The sequence below is a fragment of the Tamandua tetradactyla genome, chromosome 16, assembly GCF_023851605.1.
Source record: "Tamandua tetradactyla isolate mTamTet1 chromosome 16, mTamTet1.pri, whole genome shotgun sequence".
In the NCBI taxonomy this organism is placed as follows: Eukaryota; Metazoa; Chordata; class Mammalia; order Pilosa; family Myrmecophagidae; genus Tamandua; species Tamandua tetradactyla.
Window position 1 is genome coordinate 50270682 of NC_135342.1, and position 13846 is coordinate 50284527.

The 13846-nt window shown below is 45.2% G+C and overlaps 1 protein-coding gene across 1 annotated transcript; it reads left to right on the forward strand.

The window, feature by feature from the left end:
- The first annotated feature begins 5848 nt into the window (after window positions 1–5848).
- Window positions 5849–8190, forward strand: LOC143660316 (metallothionein-4). The gene is made up of 3 exons (XM_077133637.1): window positions 5849–5920; window positions 7316–7381; window positions 7919–8190. The coding sequence occupies exons 1-3, from the start codon at window positions 5890–5892 to the stop codon at window positions 8008–8010; spliced, it is 189 nt and encodes a 62-aa protein (XP_076989752.1). The 5' UTR covers window positions 5849–5889; the 3' UTR covers window positions 8011–8190.
- Window positions 8191–13846: the final 5656 nt, after the last annotated feature.

Sequence of the window (13846 nt, forward strand, 5' to 3'; positions counted from 1 at the left end):
GGTGCCGAGGAGCAGTTGGAAATCTCCCCTGCTGCCAACCCGAGCTCAGTGACCTGGATCTGGTCCTGTCTCTCTCTTGGCCCCCGATTCTCTGCAAGAAAAGGCTGACCCAGGATTTCTTAGGGCTCTTCCAGGGCTGACCGTCTAGGATTTGTGCCCCATGGGGTCCCCACGTGCTCCTATTTTGCCCACCCATGGCTCACATCCAGTGCCACCTACAAGGCCAGAGAGATCCCATTCGAGGTCTCTGTAGGTGGAAGGTCAACTGTGCCTCCAAAGAGAGGGAAACTGAGGCAAGAAGAGTTAGAAAACAGCACCCCTATAGTCCCCAGGCCATTGAACCCCTCCCCTGCCAAAACCCTTCACAATATTTACTGCTGAGGGATGCTTCCTGCTTCAGGACCTGGGACCAGCTGGGAAGCAGTCTATAAGCCTGAAACATGCAAATGGGTGAATGGTTGAACCAAGCTGCCAATTGTATTAGGCACAGATAACAACGCTAATGATAATAATTAAAATAATAATATTTATGTGCCAGATTTTGAACTAAGTGCTTCATATGCATTCTTTCATATAACCAACACAATGCTAGTGTCACAGAGTTATCATTTTCATTATTCAGATTTTACAATGAGGAAATTGAGGCTCAGAGAGGTCAAGCAACCTGTCCAAAATCAAGCAGCAAAGAAGGGGCATAGCCAGGATTAGAAAGAACCCTGATGATGTGACTCCAGAGCTCAAGCTCTAAATCTTTTCGACAAGAACCAGAGAAAACAGCCTGGATGTGACTCTGTTAACTGAACTGCTTGTTGGGGTCAGTGCATAAAGGATGCATCCTGTGCGGCAGCCCTCTGTGTGCCTGCCCACGGGGATGTAGAGGTTCATAAACCACAGCCTCTGTTCTTGGGCAGCTGTGGTCTAGAGAGGCTGATTTGCAAACCAGCGTCATAAAACTGCTGGCTCCAGGCTGCTCCTGGGGAAATGCAGGGAAGGAGGATGGTCTCAAGCATAAAATACAGAGTAGGGTATGGAGTGGGATGCAGAATTTTTCTCTGCCATCATAGCATAGTCAAGTCCCCATTCCTGGGCTATGAGTTTCCTGAAACTTCTTTCTGGCAGAAACCACTGGACACAGGAGCACTGTGTGTTTAGCTTGAACTTTATGGGAAGGGAAGAAGACAAAAGCTCTTATGTTTTTGTGAGAGGTGGACCATTAGATGTTCCTTTGGAGAAGCCTGTGTGTTGGTCTGAGAAAACTCCCTGAATTTATGCGTAAAAGTAAAGGTCTCAACTGCAGAAGGAGATATGTGAGGCTCATTGGCTCCGAGGAGCTGAAATTGCTTTGTGTGATAATGGAAAAGCTGCCTGTGCTCCAGGAAGAGCTGCTTTTTTGCAGAGGGGTTCTTAACTCAGAATCCCTAGAGGGTCCACTGTCCAGATTTCAGAGATCCACCAATCCAAGGACCTTGTGGGCAAAATGTGTATTTGTGTATTTTCTTTTTTTCTTATGGGAGGAGATTCTCAGAGAGCTCCTTGAGCCACCCACAAAAGCTAAGGATCACATCCCTAGAGAAATACTGATTTTCTGACTATGGATTTAAGCATGCCTACCAGCCGTGACATGTTTTGGGGTGGCACATTTGCTCTTGTTTTCCTATTATCATTTGGAAATCAAGAGCTGAGACCCAGAAGATGGGAAAAAAGGGCACCTGGGTGGATCTTTCCCAGGTACTGGAGGAAGGATTGTGAAAAAGGTATTGAACTAGCCTGGGCACATTCAACATGTACTATATTGTCTGATGTTACACATGATGTATTTCAGTCAACACTGCCCAGAAGTTGGGAAATATTTTATATTGGGTATTGTTTTTGTTGTTGTTGTTATTTGTTGATTTTTTTTGGATTGGATTTTGACATTATTCAGTTGGGACCTTAAGCAGCATCCTGTGGGTAGGGAGAGGATTTGGCCTTGGAAATCCCACTGTCAATCATCCAAGGAAGAAGCAATTCCTGGCACAGAAAGGGAAGAGTGAGAAAAGATAGATTAGATAAGGGTGAAGGAAATTCCTTTTCTCTTTCTGGGTCTCACTTGGTTGGGCCAGATCCTCCAAGGTATTAATATAATATTTGCCAAAGGTAATACTCAAGAGTTGGGGAAAACTGGTCCTCACTATGAGAGATGGGCTGGGGCCAGGCTGGGATTCTTGCATCCCTCCTCCCTGTAAAATGCCCAGGAAGATGGACCCAACAAGAACAGCCACATCTGGTGTTGGGTTTCCTGGGCCAAGATGTCCTTCTGAGACTAAAGCAAAAAATGTTTATTTGGTACAAAATTTATATTTTGACTAGTGCATTTTCTAATATAACTTATGTAGACAGCTTAATTTAACACCATAAGTACATGGAACCCTGAGTAGGGCATGAGATTTTGTCGGTTTGCCCAGAGTGATGCCCTGATAAATCCCAGAGTGATTTGAACAGCGAATAAAAAAGTATTTGCAAATTCCCCTTCGGGGAATGGTGAGAAAGAGGGAAAATTCAACTTCAATTCAATATCAAGTTGAATTCTTGATATTCTCACAAGCAGTGCGGACAACCAAAGCAATAGGCTCAGCCCCCAATCTTGGGGGTTGTTCATATGAAACTTAACCCCACAAAGGATAGGTCAAGCTTACTTAAAATTAGGCCTAAGAGTCACCCCCAGGAGAACCTGCTTTGTTGCTCAGATGTGGCCTCTCTCTCCAGGCAACACAACAAGCAAACTCACTGCACTCCCCGTCTCTACATGGGACGTGACCCCCAGGGGTGTGAACCTTCCTGGCAACGTGGGACAGAAATCTTAGAATGAGCTGAGACTCAGCATCCAGGGATTGAGAAAACCTTCTCGACCAAAAAGGGGAAGAGCGAAATGAGACAAAATAAAGTGTCAATGGGTGAGAGATTCCAAACAGACTCAAGAGGTTATCCTGGAGGTTATTTTTATGCATTAAATAGATATCACCTTGTTAGTCGAGATGTAATGTCTGAAAATGTAGAGCTGTGTTCCAGTAGCCATGTTTCTTGAAGATGATTGTATAATGATACAGCTTTCACAATGTGACTGTGTGATTGTGAAAACATTGCATCTGATGCTCCTTTTATCTACCTTATCAACAGATGAGTAAAGCATATGGAATAAGAATAAATAATAAGGGAAACAAATGTTGAAATAAATTTAGATTGAAATGTTAGTGATCAGTGAAAGGGAGGGATAAGGGGTACGGTGTATATGAATTTTTTTCTGTTGTCTTATTTCTTTTTCTGAATTGATGCAAATGTTCTAAGAAATGATCATGATGATGAATATGCAACTAAGTGATGATATTGTGAATTACTGATTATATATGTAGAACAGAATGATCGTAAGAATGTTTGCGATTTTTTTGTCGTATTTAAAAAAATTTTTAATTAATAAAAAAATAGAAAGGCAAAAAAGAAAAAAAGAGATGTTCTCCTGACCCGCTGAACTAGCAGCTCTATTTTTATTCACATTGATTCCTTGGGCCCAGCACAATGCCTGGCCCTTAGAAGGTATTGAATGAATGAATGTACCTGGATCCCCTACCAGGCTGTGCAGCCCTTCAGGGCAGGGACATTTTTGGATCACTAAGTATTGCCCTGCTGATGATTATGGAGCTAAATCCCTTTCTCCTTCCCAGAAGTTCTCAGGTCAAGCCTGTGGTTTCATGAATCCTATGAATGAGTGATAGAGACCCCACTAAGTTGAGAACTGGAGGGAATTATCTCTACTGGTCATGGCCAAGCCCCACCCCACCCCATCCCCCTCCCCCTTTTTTTTTTGCTTCAATATACCCAAATTCAAGAGATTCATTCATTTTGTCCACTCGTCATGCACTCACTTATTAATTCACTCATTCACTTATTCACTTATCTACTCATTAGTTTTTCATGTATTCAGTCATTCAAGTATTCATCCGAATAATTCATTCATTCAACATCCACTAAACATTGTGCAGAGCCTTGAGGAGGTATAGAGAAGCTTTGGGTACAGGTCTTACCCCTGAAAACTCTCAAGTTTGGGGTTGGGGGTTGGGAGAAAGAGCCATGAACAATGATCACATGGCAGAACAGAAAGTATGAATGTCATGAGAAATACATCACCAAGGGAACACAGAGAAAGAGATTTCTTCCAGCTGAGAGAGAGATCAGAGGCAGCCTCCTGGAAGAACTGCAACCAGTGGCTGCTCCAGAATTTCTATATGAGGAGCGGGGGAGGATTTCTATGTGGGGGAAGCTCAAAGCTGCATTATCCCCAAAGAGCTTTACATAAGATTGAAAAGCAGTGAGCTGCCTATATCAAAGAATGGGGCATGCTGAAGATTGGAGGGCGGTTAAATCTCCCCCCAAGTCTCCTCTTGTCTCCATCACTCCAGAAAGGGCATTTGAGCTCATGCCTCAGTAAATGGGGTGGGCTTATTTGGAATCAAAGTGATAGGGAAATGATGCACACTCAACAGGAGCAAAGACACAGAGGTAGGAAGGTTCAAGGCAATTGCAGGGAGCCGGGAGTTGAGTTTTGGTGGAGTAGGTAGAGGGGAGTAGTGGGTGATGAGTATGGAAAGGTAAGGTGACTTTTGAATGCAAGGCTAAGATGCTAGGGCTTCATTCTGCAGATAGCAGGGAGCCACTGAAGGTTTTTGAGCACGGAAGTGAAGCAACCAGTGCTGTCGTTACGGATGTATCTCTGGGGCAGTGTGGAGAATGAAGAGGTGGGATCAAGACCACAGCCCAGTTAAGAGGCTACTTCCGAGCTCCTCCAAATGTTTGGTCTTGGCCAAGACAAGAGAGCAAATGTAGGTGTACATAGCATGTGGCCAAAAATATTCCAAAGTTATTGGTCATCTTAACAAACTTAAATATGTGCTAGCCTCCGACCTTGGCAAACAGAACTTCTACCTTGGCAAATAGAACCTGAAGGAGTGGGTTCAAATGTATAATTCTCAGATCTACACACTAGAAAAAGGAGGTGCCAGGAGAGCAGCCCTGTGGCCCCAATACCCAAAATGTGACCCTCAGCTCCTTCCTTACTGTGAGGGGCACACGCCTGAGGGTACCCAGACCACACCCCTGACTCTGTTCACGTGCCCAGCAAATAGCCACCCCTTGGCCACGCCACAGCTTTAGAGGGGCACATGTGGCTGTAGTCTGTCCTTCAGTCTGGGAAGGAGGACTCAACATATCCTGGAAGTGAGCTTGAGGTGACAGGAAATTTCAGAATCCCAGTCTAGAAGGAGAGGTTGCAGGCTGCAGGGATACATCCCCTTGTCTCTTTGACCTTCTTCCCTATGGGACCTTCTACAGTCTGGGACCCAGACACAGGCTGCCTCCTGCCCATGTTGGAGTCTTTGCAGTCAAGCTAGGGGAGAGAGAACAAGGTTTCAAGCCAGGGCGGGAGCAGCCCCCGTGAAGGAGGGAAAAAAATTAGCAAATAGAACAGACAAGTCTAGGAGACCGATCAGATGTTGCTTTTTAACCACGAATGGATGTAGCTGCCCATCTGAGTACTTTGAGGGCCACTTGAACCTGAGCCTGGTTCCCTGACACTTTGACAGGTGGGTGGGTGGGGCGGGTGCTGCCACTTGCATTCCCTATGAAAAACCACCCCAGTGACAGTGCTGCTCGGATTCTCCTCTGCCCTCCTGCTACCTGCTCATTCCCCAGCCCACAGCGTCTGGCTGGGCCGTGTGCAGGGCGTCTGGCCCCAGGGAGGGGTGGGATGGGCTGCAGCCCACACCTACATGGCTATAAATTGGGAGCCTCTGGCGGCTGCTCTCTCAACCTCCCTTCCCCGGCCAAGACAGCACTGTAGCTTGTACAAGTATCTGGACCATGGACCCTGGAGAATGCTCCTGCATGTCTGGTGAGAGAGGGGGCCACCCTGGGGATCCTGGAACTTTGCACTGACTTCCTACAGGAAGCCCTTAGGACTCTGATTTAAACTTCTCTTTCCTCCAATTAGGAGATATCAAAAGGGCTTGCCCTAGGCTAGCAACCTCTAGGGCATCTCCCACTCTCTGTTGGGTCCCAGCCAGGTAGTCTGGCTTAGGACTGACTGGGGGTAAGAGTCTGAAAGCCTCTGTCCTTCCAGCCTCTGGCGCCTGAGTGCCCAAGTGGCAGGGGCAACCCCTGTGGGAGTGGGGATGAGAGTGCGGGGGGGCCCTACAGCCCAGAACCTTGTAATCTGATTAAGGTCCATTGCTACCATTTACTCTCTGACACTTTATTTTCTGGACCTTAATTTCCTTGTCAGTAAACTAGAGTTACTTGTCCCCAGCCTGCCCATCTACCAGGGCTGCTGTGCCAGTACCAAAATCATAAGGCACTTGCAAATGTCAGGGGAGTTATTAGAAGTTATTAGTATAGTCATTAGAAGCTCAGATTCCTAAGTAGAAACCACTTAGTTCTATGAAGCATGTGGACCCAAAGGGGAGACACCAGGGTTCAAAGCCATCCTGGACTCTGGTAGTCTTGGAAAATGGTATCAACAGGACACACCTACACCAAAAACTTGCATAAGAGCAGAAGCTTATGCAAAGCTCAAAATGACAGATGGGATGATTTTTTTAAAAAGTGGAGATGGATTTTATGAAATGTAAATAAGGTGTGCTCTCACTTTGAGCTTGCTTATGTTCTTGTCTTCTTTCTTACCCATTCAGGGTTTCCATCTTGCCTGATGCCTTATAAAGCTTATAAAAGGCTTAACAATTCCCAGGAACCTCGGGCTTGGTGGAGTTGGTTTAGTGCAGTGGTTTTTCAATCCTGACTGCACATCAAAATCATCTGTGGAGGTTTTTGTGTGTGTCCTTGCATTTTTTTATTTTGAAATAATTCCAAATTTACAAGACAGTTGCAGAAAATCATACAAAACCCATATAGAGAACTCCAATATATCCAGCTCCCTTCCCCTCACTCCTATCTCCAGGCACGTTCGCCAGATAGCCAGTGGGAAGCTTTTTAGAAATACAGACTCCCTTTCCCTTTCCAGACATATGAGGCAGAACACCCAGAGTCAGACCTGGGAATTTGCATTTTAGCAAGTATCCCCGTTGGGGTGGATGCTGCCATCCCAGTTCCTGCTTGTGGCCTGTGACTGGGCACCACCGGTAAGTCCTCAGCACTGGAGGGATGACAGCTGCATCCTCACCCTCTTGTCCAGCCACTCCCCAAGGACAACCGCAGTGACTGGTCGGTAGCACAGCTTGTGTCCCCCACGCCACTTCCATCCTCACGTTTGTGGCTCTATTCTCTCTTCTAGGAGGAATCTGCATCTGCGGAGACAACTGCAAATGCACAACATGTAACTGTAAGACGTGTCGGAAAAGTAAGTATGGGCCTGGGGCACCACTGGCCTGGAGCTGCTAGGAAAGTCCACTCCCCCAGCCTCAATCCTCCAACTATGGTGGGATTGAGTGTTTCTGGCTGGCTTTTGCCCACTTAGGACAAACCTGAAGTGGGAGCAGAGCAGAGACCTGGGCAGCACTCTCCATGGCTATAACCCGCCTGGAGATGGGGCATCCCTAGTGTTTGGGGAGGTTCTGTCCTGTCCACTAGTGGAGGGGATAGAGCACTCGCCTGGAGTCATCAGCCCTGGGTTTTGGTCTTGAATCTGACATTGTCCAATAGGCAAACCCTTCCTCCTCTCTGGGCCTCTGGTGGACTGTAGATAACCTCCGACATCCCTTCCCACTCTAATATTCCACAACTTCCTGTCCGAGGTTTTTTGCTGTCCCCTACTAATGTAGATTGTAGTCACTTGGGCCCACCCTTCTTTTCCCACTTCCCCAAAGTGGTGGGAGGAGGAGTGGAAAGTTGGGAGTGTTGACTCAAAGCTGATCTGTCCATCTCCTGACCCTTTCAGGCTGCTGTCCCTGTTGCCCCCCGGGCTGTGCCAAGTGTGCCCGGGGCTGCATCTGCAAAGGGGGCTCTGACAAGTGTAGCTGCTGCCCTTGAAATGCATCCATCATGCTGGAAGAGAGTCCTGGGAAGCCTTCTCTGGGAAGCATCTGTATAGTGCATGAGTCTAGAAGTTGGAATGATTGTACAATAGGTTGTGCTTTTTATATATTTGCCCAAATGTGGTGTTGGTGACATTCATGTAAAGTGCTAGGAGCAATAAAATTTCCACTCGTGGTTGTCTGGTGGCTCTGAGCATTGTTTACTCCAACTCAGCAGGACCAAATCAGGCTGGCCCAGTTGCAGGAACCATACGTACCTGCCTGCATGCCTTCTGCAGAGAGCTCCTTACTGCAATATCCTGCAATGCTGTCTGAGGCTTTCTCTGGCTGCAGGAGTGCTTGATCCAAACGGTCAGGCTGCAAGTACTGAGGAGTCAACGTCCCTGGGAATGGTCTTTAACCAGTGACAAACAGGAGTCAGTGATCTATCCCAGCATCTTCACCCTTGGGTGGGACAGCCCTGAGACCTGTTCTCTGCTGTCTTCCAGAAGCCTCCAGCAGCTCTGAGCTCCCATAGCCCCAGCGATAGCCTGCTCATTAATGGACCACATATCAGCTTCCTTCCTTCCCTGCCTTGTTTCCCCATTCCCCAACTAATTCTTCCAGAGATCTCCACCCAAAGGAATGACTTGTACAGGGTCTGCTTTAGGAGTAACCCAATCTAAGCGAGGTTTCTCTGGCATAGCCATCGGTCTAACAGGTCTCTTTGTGCACCTGTAGCTGTTTTAGTGAACTTCGGTCCTTTATCAGCCATGAACAGAGTCACAGAAATCTGTGGAATCTCAAGAAAATCCCCGTGCCAAGACATTGACCATGTTAGCTGCCTCTGCTTTGGTTCATTCGGACTAACCTTCAGGACGGGGTGACTGGTCAGGCATAGGCTAGGAGAAGCTGGTGCTATTATTTGAAGTTCCTGCATTTCATTGAAATCAACAGAAAGAATAGCTGAGGTCTGTAACTTGCCCAGATGGCTGATATTTCAAACATATCAGCACAATTCCAGTTAAGTTTTATGATAATAGCCACCTTTATTGAAACTCGTATTATGCACCAGTCACTCTGCTGAACCTTTTATATACATCCTCACATTTAATCCCTATGATAGCCCTTTGAAAGGGTGGGTTTAGTGGAAGAATCCTTAATATTTAAAAACTAACATATAAAATAATTTTTAATAGATTTGTGCAACATACAAAGCACAAAAGATACAAAGGGTATATAAGTCTCTCTCCTACTGTTGTGACTAGTCTCCTCTCCCCAAAGGCAACTATAGTAAACATTTACTTGAGGAACCTTCCAGGGACATCCCGTGCTTGTACAAATATGTGTGACGCATAGCACACACACATGCAAATGTGCTGTGTACCCTGGAAAACTTGGTAATTGTTTTCCCTTATGTGTTAAACCCTTTGCCAAGTTCTTTTGGCCTTTTAAAAGAGGAGGAAAAAGTAGAAGAGATTAAAAATAAGAAGAGACTAAACAACAATTACAAAAGAAGGTGATAAAACAAAATGGATAAAACCAAATGGGCCACAAAGAGAGAAATCCTTGCTAGCCTCTTTACCATGAAAGAATTGCTGGATGCAAATGAGCCTTTTCCCTTTTTATGGCCTATTCATTTCTGGACTCCACCTCCCCCAGAGACCATAGTTAAGAATCCATAGCATTCATTACTAAAGGAATAAAGTAGTCTGATACCAGATTAAAATGCTGAACATTTGTTATACGCCAGAACTGGGCCAAACATTTTATAGACACTATTTTCCACAACATGACCCCATGAGGTCAATTACTGTTATTAACCCCACTTTACACATGAGGAAGTCAAGACACACAGAGGTTAAGTGATTTGTCTAAGGCTGCACAAATAGTTTGCAGAACTGGGATTTGAATCCAGATGTGACAAACTCCAAAATCACGCACTGGAGAGCCAGTGGAGATAGACGGCTTCCTAAGAGAAACGATGAACAGTCCCTGGAGCTGGGCATCTGGGAGTGGGGGATGAGGAATGCTCCTTTACAGTCCACCTCTCACTCACACAAACAAGCAGAATCCAACCCCAAACTCTGGAATGGCGATCATTCACTCAGCCAAGGGAGAAGCTTGAAATGAGGGTCCATCAGAGACCTGAAGCAGCCTTCTCCTCCACCTGCCTATGTCAAGACACCCATCAGATGAAGGGATGAACAAGATGGAGCCTTCTCCAAGGTCACAGGGCAGCTCAAAGATTACAGGGCAGCCCAAGGCATCCCTTGGCGCTGGGCTCAGTCAGCAAGATGAGGAGTAGGCTTTTACCTGTGTTTGCTGGTACTGAGCAGTGTCACAACCCACACTCACATTATCTCTATTTAGAATTCCGGTGGAGCCCACCTGGGAAGGTGTGTACCCTCCTTCTATGCGTTGTGCTTTGGAGGCAGAGTCCTAGTGCAATGGAAAAGGTAAGAGCTTTGGAGTCAGACATCTCCACTTCATCCCTCATTAGCTGTGTGAACTTGACCAAGTCACCTAACTCTCTGAGCCTCAGTTTCCTCATCTATGAAATGTACTACTCTTTTTTTTTTAATTTTTTACTAATTAAAAAAAATTTACAGGAAAGAAACACAGACATTCCCAATATGCGATCATTCCATTCTACATATAGAATCAGCTGCAGATTCATCATCATGATCATTTCTTAGAACATTTGCATCAATTCAGAAAAAGAAACAAAAAGACAACAGAAAAATAAAACGAAAACAGAAAAAAAAACAACCATACACACCATACCCCTTACTCCCCCCTTTCACTGATCACTAGCATTTCAAACTAAATTTATTTTAACATTTGTTCCTCCTATTATTTATTTTTATTCCATATGTTCTACTTATCTGTTGGCAAGGTAGATAAAAGGAGCATTAGACACAAGGTTTTCACAATCACACAGTCATGCTGTGAAAGCTACACCATTATATAATCATCCTCAAGAAACATGGCTACTGGAACACAGCTCTACATTTTCAGGCAGTTCCCTCCAGCCTCTCCATTTCCTCTTAGATAACAAGGTGATATCTACTTAATGCATAAGAATAACCTCCAGGATAACCTCTAGACTCTGTTTGGAATCTCTCAGCCATTGACACTTTCTCTCATTTCACTCTTCCCCCTTTTGGTCTAGAGGATTTTCTCAATCCCTTGATGCTGGGTCTCAGTTCATTCTAGGGTTTTTCTCAATCCCTTGATGTTGAGTCCGAGTTCATTCTCGCATTTCTGTCCCACGTTGCCAGGAAGGTCCACATCCCTGGGAGTCACGTCCCACATATACAGGGGGACGGTGGTGAGTTTGCTTGTGTTGCTGGAGAGAGGAAATGTACTACTCTTGCAGGACTGTAGGGAGAAATGCAGCACCATGTCTGTGCACATGGTAGGTGTTTCAAAAACAGGTATTTTCATAGGATTACAGTTTATCTTAGCCTTCTGTTTATTAATCTCTGAGAAAGCCCCAGAAAGGTCATGTTCTGTAATTGGAGAGCTCTCAAGCGCTTGGGCAAGATGTGATGTAGGGAATTTTACCTTCCAAGGGAAAAGCAGTCCCTCGTGTCTCCAGCAAGCAGGCAGCTGCTCTCCTAGTAACCTTAGGCCCCAGTACCCACAGGATCCATCTCATCTCATCCAAATACCTTTAGAGAAGTTTATCCCAAACAATTTTATTTATTCTTCTTACATCCTCAAAAGGAAGGATCAGCATTCAGAATCTCATTTTGATAATAATGGTGACAATAATAACAATGACTAATATTTATTGAGCACTTTGTATGCACCAAGCACTGTGCTAAACAGTTTATAAACATTATGTCATAGACCCTGCACAATCAGGACCACTATAAAGTTGGACAACCAGGGCCTATTCTGGACCCTGCCTTAGAGGGTCCATCTCTGGTCCTCCTCTCCCCATAGACGAGTAGTCTCAGGACTCAAGGGGATGTGTCCACCTGGAACTCACACCCTTCCCTCCCTGCTTCAGTTTGCTAAAGCTGCCAGAATGCAATATACCAGCAATGGATTGGCTTTTTCAAAGGGAATTTATTAAGTTACGAATTTATAGTTCTAAGGCCATGAAGATGTCCAAATTAAGGCATCAAGAGGAAAAATAAAGGCTGCTTGCATCTGGCTTTCTCTGTTACATGAGAAGGCACTTGGTGATGTCCGTCAGTCCCTTGCTCCTGGGCTCTGTTGCTCTCAGCCTCTGTTTCCAGTGGTTTTCTCTCTGAGTGCCTATGGGTCCTGGCTTGCTTCCCAGGGACACCTCTTTGAGCTCTCTGTGTCCTGTAGGTCTCCTCTCAGCACCTCCAGGGTGTCTTCCCTCTATGTCCTCCACTTTGTTTCATCTCTCTATTCTCTGTATCGGGTCCGAACCGTTCTGTTTTCTTTTATTCTCTTACAAGGACTCCAGTAAAAGGATTAAGACCTACCTTGAATTGGATGGGTCACATCTTCATGGAAACAATTTAATCAAAATGTCTCACCCAGTAATAGGTCTACCCCCACAAGCTTGGATTAGAAAAGCATGTCTTTTCTGGAGTACATAACAGTTCAAATCAGCACACTCCCCTCATGTCTAGACAATGTTTTGAGTGTTGGGGACCCCAGAGCCCAATTCCAAGGTCCATGCCAGCCTCTTCCCCACTTTGGTTCCCCTAGAGTAGACCTTGTTATCAGTGTGTACACTCTGAGGTCTGAGGGATGGCAAAGGGACAGCAAATATACACAATGTCATCACATCTTTGTACATTCAGTGATGGGGGAGAGACTGGACATGCAGACATGGAACAGAGTCAGGGTTGGAAGCAAAGGAGGTGATTTTTGCTTTTGCCCTAGACTCTGAACTATTAGAGGGTGACCCTGCAGGAGGGCACTATGATAATTCCCACTTTGCAGATGAGGATGCTGAGGCTTAGAGATATTCAATGGCATACCAAAGTCAGGTGGCTTGTAAGGAGGCAGAACTGGAATCTGAACTCAGGTCTGCCAGATTCAGTGATTAAGTTCTTGCCTATACTATACAGATGCTGCCCTTAGATCTGGGCATTAAAGCCCTCTACCCTAGTCTTGTGCTTAAGAGAGCCCACATGTCACAAACACACATTATATTAAATTTACTAAAAACTATATGGGGCTTTCTGTCCCACTAAAGATCTGATGTTTGGTTAACTCAATGTGATTGAGCAATACTAACATCTGCTCTCATTACTAACTGCTCAGGCCCCTGGGAAACACTTTTTGATCTCTTGACTCATATCCTCATATCAGAAAGTGACTATATCTGAATTCCAAGAAGGTTGGTAGATTGTTCCAATGCCCGTGTTAGAGATAGGCACTGCCTCAAAGCGCAGGAGGATATGAGTGGTAGGAAAGAGAGAAAAGACAAACTGACTCATCAGCTCTTTCCTCTCATATAGCATGAATAAAATAGATTCTCAGGTCAGGAAGGCTCATTTCCCATCAGTGTGATACATTCATTTTCTTGCTTTTCTTTGTATTCCAATTTGTTTTGCAGAGGTTTTCATGAGCATATTCTATTTGCAGGTGGAGAAAACTAGATGACTTTTGTGATGGTTAAGTTCATGTGTCACCCTGGCCAGGTCATGGCGTCCAGTTGTTTGGTCAAGTAAATACTGGCCTGAATTGTTAACATAAGGCTATTTCATGGCCTTAAATCATCAATAAGTTGATTGCATCTACGGTTGATTACATCTACAATCAAGTGAGGAGAGTGGCTTCAACAAGAGAGAAGACTCATCCAATCCATTGAAGGCTTTAGAAGGAGAAGTGATGATTTCAGCATGCAGAAGGGA

Bases quoted from the DNA above. Each gene is read 5' to 3' on its own strand.
- LOC143660316 (XM_077133637.1), top strand. From the start codon at position 5,890: ATGGACCCTGGAGAATGCTCCTGCATGTCTG. The intron at 5,921-7,315 runs GTGAGAGAGGGG...TCTCTCTTCTAG, and splicing joins AGAATGCTCCTGCATGTCTG to GAGGAATCTGCATCTGCGGA. The intron at 7,382-7,918 runs GTAAGTATGGGC...TGACCCTTTCAG, and splicing joins CTGTAAGACGTGTCGGAAAA to GCTGCTGTCCCTGTTGCCCC.